The sequence below is a fragment of the Brachionichthys hirsutus genome, chromosome 2 (genome assembly GCF_040956055.1).
Source record: "Brachionichthys hirsutus isolate HB-005 chromosome 2, CSIRO-AGI_Bhir_v1, whole genome shotgun sequence".
Classification (NCBI taxonomy): domain Eukaryota; kingdom Metazoa; phylum Chordata; class Actinopteri; order Lophiiformes; family Brachionichthyidae; genus Brachionichthys; species Brachionichthys hirsutus.
In genome coordinates this window covers 9,093,151-9,112,115 of record NC_090898.1, presented here as the reverse complement: position 1 = coordinate 9,112,115, position 18,965 = coordinate 9,093,151, and the positions used below count along the sequence as shown (strand labels likewise).

Here is an 18,965-nt window from a genome sequence, read left to right as displayed (position 1 = left end):
TACTATATATTTAAAGAAAAGAATCATTTGTTTACGAAAATTATTTTATCGCAATTTTAGCGATATTTTTTTGAAGCAACTCTAATTTAGATAGAAACTGCACAGTTGTTTTAATGTGACGGGTTTTCTCAGAGAGCTGCAACGCTACAGAATAAATAGAAACTGGAGGATTAAAAGAAAAACTCTTCAATCTGTTCATGAAAAATATGACCTATTTACAGTGAGACTATGCAGACTATATTTTCACCTTTCTTTCTACCCTTCTTTTGAAAGAGACACATGCAGATAATGTAACACAATTGTGTTTTTTTGAATGTGTGATTCAGATTTTGAGTAGCCTATGTGTAATTATTGTAGAACTTGAAAAGTGAGCCTGTGCAGGAAACAGTTCTCCTTCTGCCTTTTGCTTATGCAGCTCTGAAGAATGCCGTCTTTATTGCTGCACGAAGCAATGGTATGCATCTTGAGTTTTTTTTGTGAGGCAGATTTAGAAAGCCCTCTTTAGAGGCTGAACACTGCTCCACAATCAGCTTAGTGACTCCCTCTAATGAATACCCTTGTGTGGTGTCAGTTTTGAAGACTGTGTGTGTGTGTGTGTGTGTGTGTGTCTGTGTTACACTGATAGCCTTCTCAGGTTGGTCAGTAATTCTATCATACTGTGGGCTAATTCTGGTTTAAGTGTTTGTGCGCGTGTTTTGCGTCGTGTTGCTGTGTGAGCTTGCGTGAACGGGTTGTTGACGTGTGAGTGTTCATGCAGACAGACAGCCTGTAACTGTCTCACCTCTCTGTCACTCTCTCCATTAGGGCTGTTCTCTGGGAGCTCATTCTGGTGATGGACTACGGCCGGATGGATGCTGACCGTAGCCGGCGTTCACAGAACAGCATTCCCCCGTACTGAGACCAGCTCCACAGAATGCTGAGTCCCATTGTCCCCTATAGTGAGTACAAGACTTTCCACACCTCTCTTCTTTTCTCTGTCTCACAGTGGACCACTAGACTCAGGTGGAGTTTTTCTTCAATCAAAGCGCCCTCACTCCAAAAACAAGAAGGGGTGGACGCTGTGTCCCGTAGATTGTAAACAGACAGAAAAATGCACGGACAAATGTGCAAGCCTCAATGGAGAAACCCGACCTTTTCCTTGACGTGTGCTGTGGAAATGTTAAACCCTGGTCACTGGCCCTGTCTGAATGTTTCATCACTTGGTAGGGAGACACAGTTGGGGGAAGGAAGAGGGACAGGGGGGAGGTTAGAGGATGGATGGCAGGAGAAACACCCCTTTGGTTCATTTTACCGATACAGCTCAAGGACTTTGCACCACACACACTGCCTCCCGACCCCCTCTCTCCCTCCCTTTTTACCCCCTCCTCTTTCTTTTCTCCCTTAACTGCTGACCTAATAACTGACATGTCCAGTTTTGGCTTACCCCCTTGCACCCCTCCCACCAGCTTTCATTTGGGTCCAGTGCTGCGACTCTCCCAAACAGCATTGTTTGCCGGCCAGCATGGGGGCTGCCTCCGTAGCCTCGGCCTCAAGGGCCCCTTTCTCCTGGCTCTTTCACTTTCCTCAAAGGAGCATTATCAACATGACAGTTACAAGAAAAGAGGAAGAATTAAAATAGGACTGTCAATTTAAAAGGTATCACATCATAATTAATGGTTACAAACTTTGTTTTCTTAAGATCGCAATAAAATTGCTGCATTGTCTGTATGAGGCGTGAGGGTGTCGTTGGTAAGTGTCACTCTTGAACTAGATTCATTGCATTTAAATATCATTGCCAGCTAATAAGTACCCGTGTTGTTATGAAATTTCATTGCAAAGTGATTTTGGCTGATTTAACAGCAGTTATCCCAGAAAATGTTCCATTCAGAAATGTTTACCGGTAATTGGTATAAATAGAATTAGACTGAATTGCTCAAACATCAATGTTGGGCAATTCATTTGCAAGAGCTGACACGCGTGCTTATGCTCCGCCCGATCGAGTGTTCCTCCTACAATGAACAGCACGTCCGAGAATGTCGCAAACTGCTGGTTGAATAGTTAGCATGCCTTCAGAGCCAGCACACTGCTGGTTGCTCATGGGAACCATCCAGCACGCTGCATACTAGCCTTTGTGTGTGATGTGATCAGGATGCACAATGCTGGTTTTCATCAGCTCTTCCCAGTAACTTGATGGTCTTCGTGTACAGAGCATCTCTGTTCTACGGAGCTCTTCCAGGGTCCGTATCACTTCAGAACAGCCTGCTAATGTGCCTGTATGCAGAGACAGAGGCGAGTTATGAGCGCACACCGCAGTGTTAGGCAGTCACGTTGTTTACTCTCAGATCGGTGATACCAACACACCCCTGGGCTCCAAGGCGACACCGACGCTGACCATCTTTGAGTTAAAGGCTGTAGCCATGATTTCGCTGAGTAAAAGTACAACAGCGTGGGACTGCATATGTGCAGGACATGCGAAGACTCTCACCTTCATGTTGGAATCTCCTTTGTCGTGTATTTGGGGCATTCCCACTCTCCACTGCTAGTTCTGACTCCTGCTGTAGGTATTTCTGCCCCTGCTTTTAGATATTGAACGCACTCACAGATACGACCGACACGCCTCGATCCCAACACTCTTCAAGTCTTTCGTTTTTAGGACTGTTCTCACCAACCGTAATTTAGACCCTGCTTTCATACAGTGTTTGTCCGTGTTGGGTCCAGCCTTGGTCCTCGTCTCTGACCTGTCCATAGGACCACAAGCTGAGGCTAGAAGCCACGGCTGGACCTGAGAAGAAACCTGAGAGAGATTCCAGGGGCCATGGATACTCCTGGAGGGATTTGGTGCAAAGAATCCGTAATCTGCACTTCAAACACACTCTTAAATCAGTCCCAGGCCGCCAACCCAGGAGTGCCTTAACTCTTGTTGCTGGGGCCCCCCGCTGGCGTAGCGATACCTTTTCTTTTAAAACGGCACACAAAAACATACACACAACACACACGCACACAAAACAACTACACACAGGACTCCAGATCTTGCTGTTTTTATAGCTCTCCGCTGACTGACCTCGCTGCTTTCTCTCTCCTGCTCTGTTTTAAATGTTTTGTGCAAGTGTCTTTGTGAATGGCTCAACTAAGTCGCGGAGAAGTTTGCAAAGAGAAATAAGTAGCAAGCTCTCATCCTGACCACTGAAGGAGCGGGTTCGAGGGCTGCATTGATGTCCGTCCCCATTGTAGACAGAGTGGTGTGAGTGTTGCAGTGGAGAGGCCTGCGAGTCCCTTTGGTAAACACACAGTCTAATAAAGTGTGTGTGTGAGCAAGAGCTGGGATCATTAGTGCTGGGTGTGAATGAGCTCTAATTAGCCCCTAGTGTGTGTGTGTGCATGTGCACTTGCACACAAGAAAAGAAGTTTAGGGACCCAGGGGTCCTGTGAGTCCAGTGGCCCGGTGCTCCCTCCCTGAGGATTCATCAGCTCATTACGGGGACCTGTGTTATTGTTAAGGGCCAAATTAAGAAGCAATGTGGTGAGGCTCATTTGGAGGACAACACTTCACTGGATTCCTGAGGCAGCAGAATTCAGAGCTCCACAATGAGACGCATCGTTCAAAATAGCACAGCTAATTTTTGAGGGACTACACTTGAGATATAATGTGCTATTTATCATTATGCTATTACGTGTTTGTAGTGCAGTTAGCATAAACAGCACTGCTAGAGAAGAAAGTGTGTCTGATGAACATATTGGGCTTCCTCTAATTTGCACAGATGATCACGGATCAGCACTGGGAGTTGGATCACGGATGAGATTCCAACTCCCAGTGCTGTTCATGTTTTGAATGTGAGCCTGCAAACACAGAGGGGCTATGCTCACTGGGACTAGGGGCATATGGGAGGTGGGGAAACAGGAAAAAAAAAACAGGGAAAGAAGTAGATTGCAGGGACAAGCTGGAGCTGAAGAGGGGCAGATAGAGAAAAGATTGGGCGAATGAGACAGATGGAGGGGCCGATTGGTCATCGCAGAGCCTTTGGACAGCTGCTCTTTGATATATTAGTGGACACAATGACCTAAAGCCAGCCTGCAGTCACAGAAAATAGGGACCCTGGTTTTCTTGAAGGGGAGGGGTCGGGTAGATAGGACTCTACTATTTGTGTATACGTGTTAGCATCCATGGGGGGTGGGTGGGTGGGTGGGGGTTGTTTTTAAAATTACGAGCATGGAGTGATGCATCCAGCAATTATTCCGGGGGCTTTTTAGTTTTGGACAGTGCTGAGGGAAGGGCTATAAAATGAACACGCTCTCAGAAGGGAATTAGGTTTTTTTTTAGGCTGCACTGTTATTAGCAATCCTAAACATATTTGTCAGCTAATCAATATTAAAGTGATCTCATCAAGACGTTTTGGCAGCAGCCTATTGGATAATCCACGCTGTAAAACAGCAACTTTAAATGAGACAGAATATTCCTTCGATCCTAATAACTATGGAATTCACTGCATTCTGTTTTCAACACTAGTTGTGTGTATCCTAACCAAATTCTATCAAAGATAAAGGCTTTGTGTGATATTATTACCGTACTGCTTTCTGAATATCTCCAAGACACTCACTGCTGACTTACTTTCCTTCTCTAACAATATTACTGATGAGAACCATCCTGACAGCTGTCCTGAAGCCCCCCATGCGGGACGAAACAAAAAATAGTGTGACTCAAGCTGTCACTTTGACATGTGTTTTGGGCTGTAGGTGTGAAAGATCTAGCAGATGAGCCAGAAGAAGCGAGCGGCAGAGTGGGAGTGGGAGATTGCGTTTCTTGTGATTGATGGCAGATCTATAACTAAGGCACACATAGATTTGTATTAATAATAATTAATAATTATGCACATCTGGTCAATATGATCCTTGTTGTCTGGTGTGCGTATTATGCCTGTCTTAAGGCAGCTTAGGAACAGACTCAAGGATCGACCACGACAATAATAAGGTATTCAGCTCCTGTGGGCTGAAGCAAATGTCTTTAACACAAAAGTGACTGAAACTATTAATCAATTATCAAAATATCTGACGACTAATTTTCTCTCAGCCAACTCCTGCGTCATTTCACTCATTTTTGATGCTGTAGGGGGAAATATTGCATGATGGTAATTTGATACAGAGTAGTCTAGTAGTAGACTAACATTGATTAGTACAAAATGTGCAAGAGGTGATCAGATGTGTATTTCATATCGGAGTGCAGGAACATCCAGAGACAATATTCCGCTGTCTCTACCTGCGCCTCTGAAATGTGGGTAGCCTCTGAAATTGGTGTTTTTATGGTGCAGCGGGTAGCACGCACCATGAGCGTGTCCTGTCGGATATTACTGATATAAATCACAGTGGACTTCAGAGGTTTCAGTAGTAAACAACAAATCAAGATAACGCAGTCTGATGGAGAAGTGTGCTAAGATGCCTCGCTGCTGGCACACTTTGCAATTCTGCACCATTGGACGAAGGTTATTATAATTAAAATCCAAATGCGTTTTGAAAGATTTCCACAGAGAGACTTCATTTTTTTCCGCCACACATGCTTGTGCCCAGCATGCAAGAGTTTCATTCAACAACACTGGTCGAACTGTCTCAGCCATCAGAACATTGGGTTTCAATTCATGCCGTCGAGAATGGCCGTCTGCTTTTCATTGCGACTGCTATACATTTCAAGGTTTGCCTTTTTGAAGCCTCTGAGATATTGTGTTTGTGAATTCCCGACAGACTCCCACAAAAGCTTGAAGCGACATTCTTCATATAATGTGACTCTGCCCTTTTGCAATGTGAAAAGAAACACTAGAGGAAGAAAACCAAATCTGTTTTGCTGCAGAATTCCTCCACAGCATCTCATTTGAGGGCTGGTCAACATCTTTATTCAGGGATTTCTTTTGTCTCGTTGGGGTAGCGTAGCGGACTAGCGATCATTGTAGTTGTGGTGTGGATCCGCTAAGCCGCCAGCGCTTGTCATTAATGTTTTAGTACGTTTGGAGCAGAGAAGCACAGGCTATATAGATCTATTCACAAGGACATTTGATCTATAGTAGGGGTTCTATGTGGAGATGCATGATTGAGGGAAGCTGTAGTTTTTTCTGGTCTGGGGTGGGGGTGGAAGCTCAGGCCTGAACAGAACCCTGATTGGATTGATCCATGGCGCTCTTGTTTACAAGCAGCCTCTTCACAATCGGCACAGTTTACTAGCATGCTGACCCAGAAGGGTTGTTGCATCCACGTCTGTTTTGTTCCACAGGGCAGGGAAGACAGAAGTGCTGGGAAGGGACAAGTGGAATGGCAACCTCGCGGGGGGGAGCTTTGCTTTGGTTCAGCCTGGTCAACATGAGATGCTGTGACTTTGTAGAGGCAGATTTGAGTAATTCAGAGGAGAAATTACAAATGAACCTAACACACTCCCTCTGAGCCACACATGGTCTAATTTTAATTTTAGGGCCTCCTCAAAATAAAGCTGCTGAAGAGAACTGTGCCACTGTCTTCATCACGCACTCCGACAATAGGATGCAGCTCACACAGGTCCCTCCATAAATCCCAGGCCGACACAAAAGCTGTCAGTGGACTCCTGCAGAATAGATTAATAAGATTTCCATAATTAGACAGGCCCCTGACAATAGGGTCCTTCAAGCTTTGTCTCAGGGCCAACTGGATTGTCCAAGCTGCGCACGTCTGCTGGATGGCCGACCGCCACAATGGCCACACGAATAGTAAAGCGTTCAGCAGAGAACATCTGTCTCTCCTGGGGCCTAGAGCACACACGCACAGCAGGAAGTTTCATGTGCATACACACCATGTTCTTATCATCTATAGAGCACAGCAAAGCCACCACCATTAGTCAACCAAAAAAAGCAGCCGTCGCGTATTTGTGAATAGTACTTAAATTAGCCCTCCAAGCCAATTTATGTTGAATAAACTGATGAATAATAAGAATTAAATTTACATATATTTTTACGATTTATTTTGATGTTTCATAGGATAACTGCAATCTAGGATTGCACGACAGCAAATGCTGCCGCCCACGGTAGGTCCACATTGTCCCAATTTCCTACTTCTAATCTTAGTTTTCTTCTCCCCTGCAGTAAATGAATCTGTGTGATGGTCTGATTTAAGCAGAAGTGTAGATTAAAGCTTGCTCAGTTTTATGTAGAGAACTAGTGCTCTGAAAAACCACAGTCCAACAGAAGGCAACTCTAATTACATGAAAACAGCTAAACTGCATTGCAGACCTGAGTGGCAGTCTGTAATTGATTTAACTCATTGTGAACATACAAACAGGCCAACGTGGTTTAATACACTTTTCAAAAATGGCATACAGAAAATAATTAATCTCAGATGTAACTGTGAATTGGTTCTTTAGGCACAAGTATCTGGTCACTATGTTGGTCAAGGGGATAGTGTGAGAGAAGTTAATTCTGCATTGGTGCTACTCTATCAATGGTTAGCTCACCTCACTGAGACTCCTAATGTCCACTCCAGTCCGGTTAGTGAGGACGAAGCGCCTGCTGTCCACTTTTTCACTCCCTCCATCCCTCCCTCTTCCATCCCTGCCTTCCTGCTGCAGGTTTTATGAGCTCCCCTGGGCTCTCATCCATCTCTGTCACACACAGGCCCCGTTATTGGGGCTGCTCACAAACTGGCTGGGCTGCAGATGGGAAGGGCCTGCAGGACATAAATGTGTTTTCTGCAGCCCGGAAAAAGAATTGCAAGTCGGGACCATAAAAATATGCGGTCATCTGGGTGTGGACAAGACAATGTCTTCAGGATGTTTGCAAAAAATACATCTGACTATAGAGAGAGTTTTCCTTCAAATTGTTCTGTACTGTGTGTGTGTATGTGTTGTCTGAAGTTTAAGGAAGAAGTTCAACTGGTTTTGGCCATTGGGAATTTAAGGCAGTGGATTTGAATATGAAGGACATGATAATCCAATGACATCTGGTCTGCTGGTCTCATCTGAATGAATAAATAACAGGCGTAATCTGAAAACACACATAGGGAGATTTGCAAAGAGAGTAAAGAAAGAGGCCAGAGTTTAGAAATGAGCTGCACATATTGAGATGGCAGTAAGATGATGCGTGGCTCCACACACCCACACACACACAGACCCCATGAATAATAAATGGTCAGATATCCACCGAGGAAAAGGTGGTGATGGCTGTTACCATATTCCTTTTTACCACCCTGCTTCTGGAGGAGTCCTTACTTAAGGGTTCAATAATACCAAGCTATGTGTGGAATGTAAAGCTAACGCCTCAGCAAGAGCTAACTCTTCATTAAATGATGATTATATAACTATACCGTGTGTGTGTGTGTGTGTGTGTGTGTGTGTGTGTGTGACTATCTCTCTCTCTCTCTCCCTCCAGCCAGCCACTGGGCCTTTGGAGCCCTGGTGTTCTGTGGGTGGTAGTTGGGGTGTGTGTGGGGGGGGGGGGGGGGGGTGAAGGGTGGAGAAAGGAGGCATTCAGAGCAACATGCACTAGGAGATAACAATAGATGTTAGCAACCCAAGGAGGTTTAGTGGGATCTTAGCACAACTCCAAAATATACTGTGACACTGCAAAACAGCTGATAAAACCTACCAATCTGCTTTTCCCCTTTCTTTTTGCACCTTTCTCTTTCTCCCTTCATCTCCCCTCTCCTCTCACTTTCTCATGTCTGCTCACGTGCATGATGATATAACTTGGGAGAAGAGTTAAAACTATCCTTCGCTGGGCACAGGACAGTCAGGAAATCATTAATGGAGGATTGTATAAACTTTGCACTGTCTAGTTATATTGTTATTATCTTTCTTGCAACTCGCACAGTCATTTGTACTCTTTGAAAAATACATGGGTGTTAGTGCATTAACAAGCATAAAGAACAGAACATTCTTAAATAGAGTGCTGCTTTAATGTTGTTGAACTGTAAGCAGGTCAGTGTCTTTGTACCAAGTGGCTCAGCTCTTTGATGAAGTATGAAATTTAAAATGTTATTAATAGTATTATTAAAATATTATTACATGTACAAGCACAAGTTAAAGTATTTTCTTATCAAGTGCTAAAGATGCTGAATGGAATAAATGCATTAATACTGTATGTTGACTATGAAGATACACAGTTGTATATTATTATAACTCCCATGCCACCAATATCTTAAATAGTTTTAATAACTGGGAATAGAGGAAAATAATAACATGATGTTTTTGCATTGTTGTTGTTTTTTAGGTTTGTTAAAGATGCACTGGAACCCAGAGCATGCCCAGCCTCTCAGCCAGTGGCCCGAGCAGCACCTGGACGTCTCCTCCACCACCTCCTCTCCAGCCCACAAGTCAGATCTCTATTCGGGCCGCGGTCGCGGCTCCTATAACTATGCTTGGGCCAATGATGACATTGGCGCTCTCACAGCCTCCAACCTGTTGAAGCGCTACGCTGAGAAGTATGCCGGTGTGCTGGACTCACCATATGATCGGCCACCTCCTGTGGGAGCCTTTCCAGAACCAGGAGCCTTTGGGGCACTTAATGGACCGAAGACGGAGCTGGAACCCTGGCCACTGACACATAGCACTGACACTTCCTATTCCCTTGTGCCGCCTGGAGTCCATGAGAGCCTCTCTGATTCCAAAACTGAGGCCACATCTGCTGGGCCACCGGGGATTAGCAGTGTGTCGGTCGTGAACAGCAACCTCTCGGACTCTGGCTACAGTGGCAGCAGCTCGTGCAGTGGCTCCAGTGAGTACCCCTCGAGCTACAGCGGCACCTACCTTTCTTCAGGGTACTGTCCTCAGCCCACTGCAGCACTTCCCCCTGCCGCCCTCCACACCCTTCAATCCACCCCTACATTGGTGGCCAGCTATAGCCCGAACACACCTGTCTATAACTACCCCCATAGCACATACCCTCCCCAGACCAGCCTTGCCAACACTTATAGCCACCCCTCTGCAACTTACTTGACCTCAGGTCTGCCAGCGCCTAATCCTATTCCCTCAAGGCCCACGGTGGTAGGAGGCAGCTATAGTTACCAGAGCACCAACCTCGGGACATCTGAGTCTGGAGGTTCATTAAAAAGAAAAGCATTTGAGATGAGTGTAGAGGAGGATGAGAATGGCGATGGGTCTCGTTACAGGAAATATAGTTATGACACCTTGAAGGCTGGGGGGAACTCACCCTACAGTGTGAATGACAAAGCAAAATGCAGAGGGAGTGGCTTCAGCAATTCAGGCAGCACAGAGTCTCAAACCTTCAAGTCCAGTAAGCCCACCTCGCAAGCCCTGGTGTCTCCTCAGTATGGGGCAGCAGGGGAGTACAGCCCTCCAGCTGGCTTGACTGGGGAGAACGTGGTAGTGGAGCAGAGCTTCATCCAACAGCAGCAGCACCACGTCCAGACCCATAAGCACACTCAATTGTGCGCTCCGACTGTCGAGACTATGAAGAGTCCTGATCCTCGGATGTTGGACTTTGTCAATGGAGAGTTATTGGACTGCATTCCGGCACTGGGCTGGGGCGAACTTTCTGGGCTTACCCATGTCAAGACTGCCCTGGAGGAAGACCTTCTGTGGCCCGTGTTGAGGCCTAGTCCAGTTATCCGGCCACCAAGAACCGTTCTGCTATTTGGCCCCAGGGGTGGGGGTAAGATGACGTTAACTCGGTCCTTGGCTTCACAACTCGGGGCGTCTTTCTACCGGCTAAGTGGAGCGATGCTTGCCTCTAAAGGGAAAACCGAGGCAGAACACATTCTGGGGTCTCTTTTGCAAGTGGCAAGAGCACGGCAACCTTCAGTGGTGCTGCTCAGCCAGGTGGAGACCATGGAAGAAGAGGGGTTGAGGCAGACACTGCTTACCACCCTTGAGAAAGTCCAGGTGGGGACCTCAGGCTTGGTGATTCTTGTGTGCGCCACTGGCAGACCAGATCTGCTGCAAGACGCAGTTCATCGGAGCTTTGCCAAGCGTTATCATGTTGGCCTGCCAGATGCGAGTATGCGCCGGCAGGTAATGCTGCAGGGGCTGTCACCTCAGGGGTACAACCTGAGCGAGCGAGAGCTTAGCGCTGTGCTGCAGCGCTCAGAGGGCTTCACAGTGTGTGAGCTACTTCAGCTCAGCCAGCAGGCACTATCCTCAGCATCCGCCCCCACTGGGGCCATGCATGGCCTCCCAACATCCTCTAAACCCCCAACCTTCACAGACTTTGAGAATGCCTTCTTGAAGGTGCGTCCACACACCACCACAAAAGAACTGGACACTTCTATAGAGTGGAGCAAGATGTTTAACCACTGAGGAAGCAGCCAGTCGCTGCACTCGGACTGTGTTATCACCCTGTCTTTGTCTTGGCGTGGCAAGCCTTGGGAATGTTTTGTTGTTGTTGTTTTGTAATTACAGATTATGCAGGCAAAGGAGTCAGAGGAACTCAACAACACCACAAAGTTGATTGACTGGCACCATGCTATAATGGGCTGTTTTTTGTTTTTGTTATATTAATATTTGCAATATTTTGTTTTTCCCAAAGAGAAGAAAAATGAATAGGCCTTGTTGACTGGGGTAGTGTATTAGTCTTTTGGCCAGTGGGGAAAAAAACATGCTATGTTCAATTTGGGTACTCCCAGAGATCCTGATGAGCCTTGGTCCAGGACAAAATCAATAATTTGTTGCTAGGTGACATGGCCCAAGATTATGGATAATCAGGGTTTGGAAAATCCCCCCCTTTGACGGCTACTCTCAGGATCTTATTTATTGCCAGTCCATTTCCATGTTACCTTAATGTTGATTTAATTATCGGATTATCACTAATTATTCACGATTAAGGGCTTGGTGAGAGCAACATTTCTGCAAAACCATGGATTTTAACCAAAACCACATCAAACCAAATTCACCATCAACGGTCTTGTGCTATTTCTCAGATGAAGACTCAATGCATGAATCTTTCTTGATAGCTTCTCACCAAAACAATCTTTATTATTTCCCCACCTCCTAAAAAAAAGAAAATCAACTAGGATAGGCGCTCGGGCCTAATTAAGCAGGTAGTTACACTCTATATGTTTGGTAGTAGGAACATTTACAGTACAGTATTATACCCGCAGCTAAGATGGTATTATTCTTGGACAACATGTTTTATTATCTCTTGGTTGTTGTCCTTAACTTCCACATACTTCTGTTCTTCACCTCACATTCCTGCAGTTTTCCTGAGAATTGTGCTTACATCACAAACTGTACCCGACCTGCACGCCCAGGTTCTCTGTTCTCTAATTCACTCGCTGTTTTCCTTTTCTTAGTATGTACCGTAGTCATATTTGAACTGCTCAGGAAGAATTTATTTACCTCAGAAATATGAAATGAAAGAATGTATGTAATCTTAGGGTCTTAGTAGAGAGTGGTGCGGAGCGAGATAAAGGAGGATGCTCTTGTAACACCCACTTCAGCTGGGCTTTTACCTCGAGATAGAAACTTGAATATGCTACAAAGAGTAACATTGAATGTACTTCAGGTATTTCAAAGGATATTTGATGCCATAAATCCATGTATTATTATATATGAATATATAAATATGTTTCCTTTGCTGTTCTTTTACCTTTTGTTTTTTTGTAGTTTATGGTGAAGTGACGATTGTCTTCAAAAAATGCTTTGTAGAATATAGAAAATATTCCTATTTTGTTAGACAAACTGCTTGTGAGCATCCTTATTACTAAGTGCTTGCATATTCTGCGCACACATTTCTGCAAATTGTTATATTTAAAGGCACGCCATCATGTGCGTCCTCAAAGCAAACCTGTGAGCACAACACACATCAAACATGGAATCGCACATAGCTTTCAGCAAATCCCATGGTCTAAAGATTCATATACTGTAGTTCATGCCCTGCAATCTGTGAACGAACCCAGCATGGAGACAATCCAGGACAAATATTTCCTTTTCCACCACCACCTTGTGCAGTTTGGCTTTAACAAGCTGGAAGAACCTGGTCGCTGGACTGCAAGTACAGAGGTCTTAAGTATGCAACGGTCGCCACGGTCCTGAGGAGGCATAAACAGAAGGATGTAATATTTACTTCTTTCCCTCCTGTCTCTCCATCCGTCCCTTCATCATTATTTTTCTCTCTGTCCAGTGCAATCTCATTAGATTGGATTGCCCCCTGGCCACAAGCCCAAGCGGCCATGTGGTGTGCCCCCCCCCCCCTTCTCTTGTACCGATTCCTCTGGAGTCGAAGTGTCTGATTGATGTCCAGCAACCCTATATCACAGTGCAGCCATCCCTCTCCAGCTGGTGACTTCAGTCATGCCATACAGCCAGATCAATCAGTTACCCCCCCCCCCACTGTGCATACTGATTATTGTATCCAAAACTGAAAACAGATTTATAAAAATAAAAGAATGCTAGCCTTTATTCACAGGTAAACACAGAAATGAAATAATACTCATGGCTCATCTGATGTGATGTCCCCGCTGCTCCCAACAGTTTGTCCAACAAAGATTTTATTTTTTACATTTTGATCTATTTTCATGGTAACTCTGTTCTTCGTTATTGTACATTTTCTGTAACCATTTCTACCTCATTTTTGCGGCATATTGTACATGAAAGTATTTATTTCATGTCTTCTTTTGATGTCTGTTTTAAAAATGATCAAATGTTCTTGAACTGTAATGGTCTACCTCAGAAAAGACTGACTGTATTTTAAGAGAATAATATCACACAATATTAAACAGAATTTGTCGATATTTGCTCCGTGGTTATTCCTTTGTGTGTCTCTCCAAGAACAGCAGTAACGGCAATGCAGTAAACGTTATGCCTTTATGTGCAGTCTTGCCAATAATTACTTAAACTAATGCCCCTTCATTTAATATAGAAATACAGACTATATTACAAGGATTAAGATTTGTTAATCACATCATCTTAAATCGACTTGAGTCACTTGCAAGAATAGTTAGCAGCTAAAGTCAATAGGAGAAAATAAAAATAAAGATTTCCCAGATGAGGCTTACAGAGAATACACAAAATACTACACGTGTACTGCATGTGTACTTGCACATAAGTTCATCGATCGCATTGAGTGTGTGTTTTTGGTGTGTGTTGCAACGTCCAGAGCAGCAACAGAAGGCCGTGCCGGCGGACCCCTGAGGCTTCAGGCCGAGCACCGGAGCACGGAGGTCCTTCATATCTGTCACTGTCTATCAACAGCAGCCCATCCCAGAGGCCTTCCCTCGGAAAGATGTCAGGAAAGACCCTAAATAGCAAAGACTCAAAAGCAAAGAAAATCTGTACTCTGTGCAAACAAGTTAAACTTTAGTTTAAGCCCAAATGTGGATATAATACCTTGTGTTTATGAATAGAGGTGTCAACGCTATGTTCTGAGCATCTGCGGCTGAATCCCAGTAGAACAGCGGCGCTGGTGCCGTTGATGACAGCGTCATTAATTGTCTAATAGTGATGCATAGCTTTGTTATAAGTGCAACCTTGCACAGTGTGGCTGCCCTTCATCATCTGATGAAGGATACTTGTATCCGCAGCTGTTCAAAAAGTATTTCCTATTTCCTCTTGTTACAAACTCAAGTCACATAATGCACACAACGACCTTGCAAAGCCAGAATTGACCATCTGGAAATTTGACATTGGTGTGTAAGGAGAGGTGTATTCATCTTACACAGTAATTTGTGTATTATTGTGTGTGATATTTCACATCACAGTTATGACATACTTTTAGGATTTATTCAATAAACCAGCAATGGTTGCTGTAAGATGATTTGTGTATTTTATAGTGTGAACAAAGACATTGAAACAGTAGCTGCTGACTTTAGAGAGTTCCACGGTTGGATTCTCCGTGTTTCACTTTCCGTCCAGTGACTAAACCCGAGTTTGTCCTTTCTGTCCTGAATGATTCCTGTCCTCTGGGAAGTCAATCATTTTCTTCTTGCTGTTGATTGGAGGTAATTAGGCGAACAGCTTTTGTAATTGGATAATAAAAGATTCTAATGAGCCGCTGTCCTATTTACTCATACATAAACTGAGACTGTGCTGCGGCTCTAAGTGATGACGGAGAATAGATTTCACAATAATTAGAGGTCACTCGTGTTGATTACCAACATGATTACTTTGATATAGTAGCGCTTATGGACATTTACGGTCGTGGAATAATTAGTCTGTGATTATAATAGCAATTAAAGCATTCACATGGTAGTAGTACTATTCCATTTAATCATTGTTCATCTCTTGTGTGTTTAGTTTGCACTCCACCTGTACAAATAATCTCAATTTCAGCAGTTTATTTTAATATTTTTTTCTAGCATATTCTCTTGAATATCACATTTTTATGGTGTACCTTCACACCTTATTTCAGTGTGGCCTTGATTCAGTGTTCCTCCAGAAAAACTTGAAAGTTATTTATGGTAACAACCTTCATAAAGAAGGACACTCTTTGAATCTCATTTTATATGGACTCGGTCCTCCTCTACCTCTGCTGCTGCTGCTGCTGCTGGACTTCCATTGTCCAGGCCTTGATGCTGACAAGGTTGACATCAGAGGAGAGCACTGGGTGAGTTAGGACTGCCAGCTGTTAGCAATCAAGTCTATTTTGAAGTCAGGGACACATGGACCCCCAGGGCCAAAGCAGAAACCAGCCCAAGCCCTTCACATCCCCCACCCAACCCAGCCTACAACCTCTGAGAGCCCTGGTGCCAGAGATACGGGGCACAGCTGGATTGGTTCCAGATGTTGCAAAGTTGCATTAAAGGTCCTTTACCTAAGAGGACCTAGGAAATAGTGGCAGACCTACAGAGAAAATGGTAAAACATAAAACAGCACATATATGAACGCTGAGCTAAAGGAACTTTTTGTGGACTAAAGCTGAGACCCAAGGAGAGTTAAAAAAAATAAATAAAAAGACCCATCTATTGCCAAGTTCTAAATTGTAATATTTTTTTATTAACAGAAAGGTACATACTACTGCATTCTTAAAACTGTGCCCTTGATGGAGAAGGAGCTGTGCATACCTCGTTGCTATTGGCTGTATTCTGAAGGAGTCTGCTCAGATATTGGTCTGAATGCTAAAGAGCCTTTATCATAAAGACTTTTATCTTTGTGGTAAATGAGGCTTTGAGGTTGGCAGTATTTGGCAGTTTCAAACAGAGTAACAAGATTTCAGGACTGAACACAGATTTTATTTTTTTGCAATCGTCAGATGACGTGCTCATCTTAAAGTGAGGTTGGTATGATGATCTGACATCTAGATCAACTGAGGAAAATGGGCAAAGCGAAAACTGTTCATGCTCTTTATAAGGAGGTGAAATCTTTGCAGCAGCATTGTGTTGATGTTGGACAGGTCAGTCAAAATGCCCAGGAAATTGGGTTTGACAAGTGGAATGTCCTCTCAAAATGTCTTGACCTGGCTGCTCTCACGTGACTAAAATGTAATCACTGAACAAATAAACATGAAATAGGTTTAAGAGAAAATGCAAAGATTGTTGTTTAAGGACAAGTGAATAAAGTATCACAAGAAGCAGGATTAGATATTAATGCAAATTGTTTTTACATGACATTCTCAAAAAGATGTATACAATCTACAGAAGATCATGTGTGATCTCATTATGATAGTACTGTATCTAAATGTGTAACACATCGTCGAACATACTGTTGACGGACATGTTTTTACAGGTCTATACCGCCCTCGTGTGGTCAAGACAACAAACCGCAAATGTGGACAAACAACCTGATTGCGCTAGAAATTATTTCACATTAGACAGATAAGATGAGGCTGCATATCTCAGATATAATATAAGACAATGTAATATAACAGATTTGCTCACACCAGAAAGACGAAGATAGACAGGCGGCTTCAAATCGAATAATTGATGATGATGATGATGATCTCTAATTTTTCATGCGTCTGAGCAAACACACAAACGCCCCGAGCAGTCCCTCGGACAACTTTGAGCAACATCATAATAATACATTTTATTTTAAACTCACTTTACATTTGAAAGCAAATCTCAAAGTGCACAATAGTATAAAAATAAATAACATAAAAACAAGTGATAAAAATCAACAAATAAAACAGATAAAATGAACACGCAAAGGATGTGTGTCCTGGAACTCCGATCATAATGGCGTCTATTCGATGCGTAAAAACATGTGAATCTCATCATTAGCCGGATCAGCCAGTCACCGGTCACTCACTGACTCAGTGGAAAATAGAACAGAATTAATTTTTACGTGTTTATGTTATTTTCAATTTAGGTTGGATTTTTTTTTCTGGTGCGCAACGTAGATTTTAGCTGCGCGAAGACCGTATCAGCCGTGCGTACTTACGCACGATCGCACCTTAGAGGGATACCAATCCAATTTTGATTTTATAATTGAAATACTTTAGGATATGTGTTGTGTTTATAAGCATTCATGAATTAACTGACATTCTTTCTTCCTCGTTGACTTTCATGGCAGTCTGAGTGAGAGAGAGAGAGAGAGAGAGAGAGAGAGAGAGAGAGAGAGAGAGAGAGAGAGAGAGAGAGAGAGAGAGAGAGAGAGAGAGAGAGAAGAGAGAGAGAGAGAGAGAGAGAGAGAGAGAGAGAGAGAGCCACGCTTGTTTCCCACTCAACATTAGGCTCTGTGGGAGGTTTGTTTGCCACAAATGAAAATTAAAGTTATTCTAAGACACTGAAAAAATAAATAGTAATATTTGGAAGACATCCGGCGAGCCGTCAGCAGATCGTGGTTTCATATGTCTCACTGACTGGAACTGACAGTCGCTGGTAAAATGAGTCAACGCGACCCCGCCCGGGCCCACGCACAGTTCCTGGAGAAGGGACTGTAAAACACGCGCACCTTAAACGCAGCGGGACCCTTCCCTTTGGTAATCCGCACAGCCTGGCAGATTGGAACCGTCTGCTTTGATGAAGACGCGCGTCCGGCCCGGATCACGCAGACCGTTTGAACTTGAACATTAGAAGAGCAGGAAGTAAAGGGCGCGCCTCCATGTCGCGCGCAACGAGGAAGTAAGGCGAACCCACTTTGCGCGTGGCGTGGGAAGTTTGTGTTCATCCCGTGAGATGGTCGCCGACGTTAAACGGACGTGTCGGCGCGGTTTTTAGGAAGAGGCGACGTCTGCGTGAAGAACAGTGACGGGCGCGTTGGAGGATATTCAGACCGACGGGGCAATAAATAGATACTAGAGCGCGATCGACCCCGAGGTGAGTCTCGTTTGATTGTTTCGAGATTCAAGATTCAAGATACTTTATTGTCATTATGCGAGCATAATAAAATCGTGAGAAGGCCCACGGCTTAAGGCACACATCATAACAAACTAAATTCTCTCTCTTAAGAAACAATATATATACACACATGTCGTATTTACAGTTTTAATCCCCTTTATAATAATACATGTGGTTCCTGCGTCTCTGTCATCGTTAGGCTGCGGCAGGCGCGCCAATCCTAAAGCGTAATCCGGCCGGGATTAGAAGTGTTCTGTCATTCTTTACAAAGTTAGATGTTTTATTTTTTCATGATGACGTGAGCAGCAACATCGTCATAATGTATCGATTTGTGTTGCCCCTCCCTCGCGCGATGCCCCACTTGGAAAACATGTTTCCTTGTATCTGTATTTGACTCGGGGTATTTAATGTATGGTGCCATACAGCCCGCAGGCCAGGCTTATCCGGCTGCATCTGTCCTTCGCTCTTCATTTGATGATGACATTATTCCTAGACGTTGCATCGGTCCTCAGTGAGACTGTTTATAACGCACTGACATGTTATTACCAGCGTCCTTCTGCTCGAGTGACTAAATACAGATTCCGTGCAGACCGATGTGCTGCTCTGTAGAATTCATCCTGATAGTTCACACGGACAACATTTCTTTAATCCGATCAGAGTTCGGAGTAAAATTGTGATCGGATGCACTGTGTTCATGGACCCTAAAAATATTGATCCGATTAGGACTTGCGTGTTCACGCATCACACTTTCGATCGGGAAAACATATTTTGACATGCGCAATTTATACCAAATATACCGGAAATAGTAGAAGAAG

At 44.0% G+C, this 18,965-nt stretch overlaps 1 protein-coding gene across 1 annotated transcript; it reads left to right on the top strand.

Moving 5' to 3' along the window:
* Window positions 1-881: 881 nt before the first annotated feature.
* On the top strand, window positions 882-13,660 carry fignl2 (fidgetin like 2). The gene is made up of 2 exons (XM_068749178.1): window positions 882-938; window positions 9,192-13,660. Exons 1-2 carry the CDS (start codon window positions 914-916, stop codon window positions 11,234-11,236), a joined length of 2,070 nt encoding a protein of 689 aa, XP_068605279.1. The 5' UTR covers window positions 882-913; the 3' UTR covers window positions 11,237-13,660.
* Window positions 13,661-18,965: the final 5,305 nt, after the last annotated feature.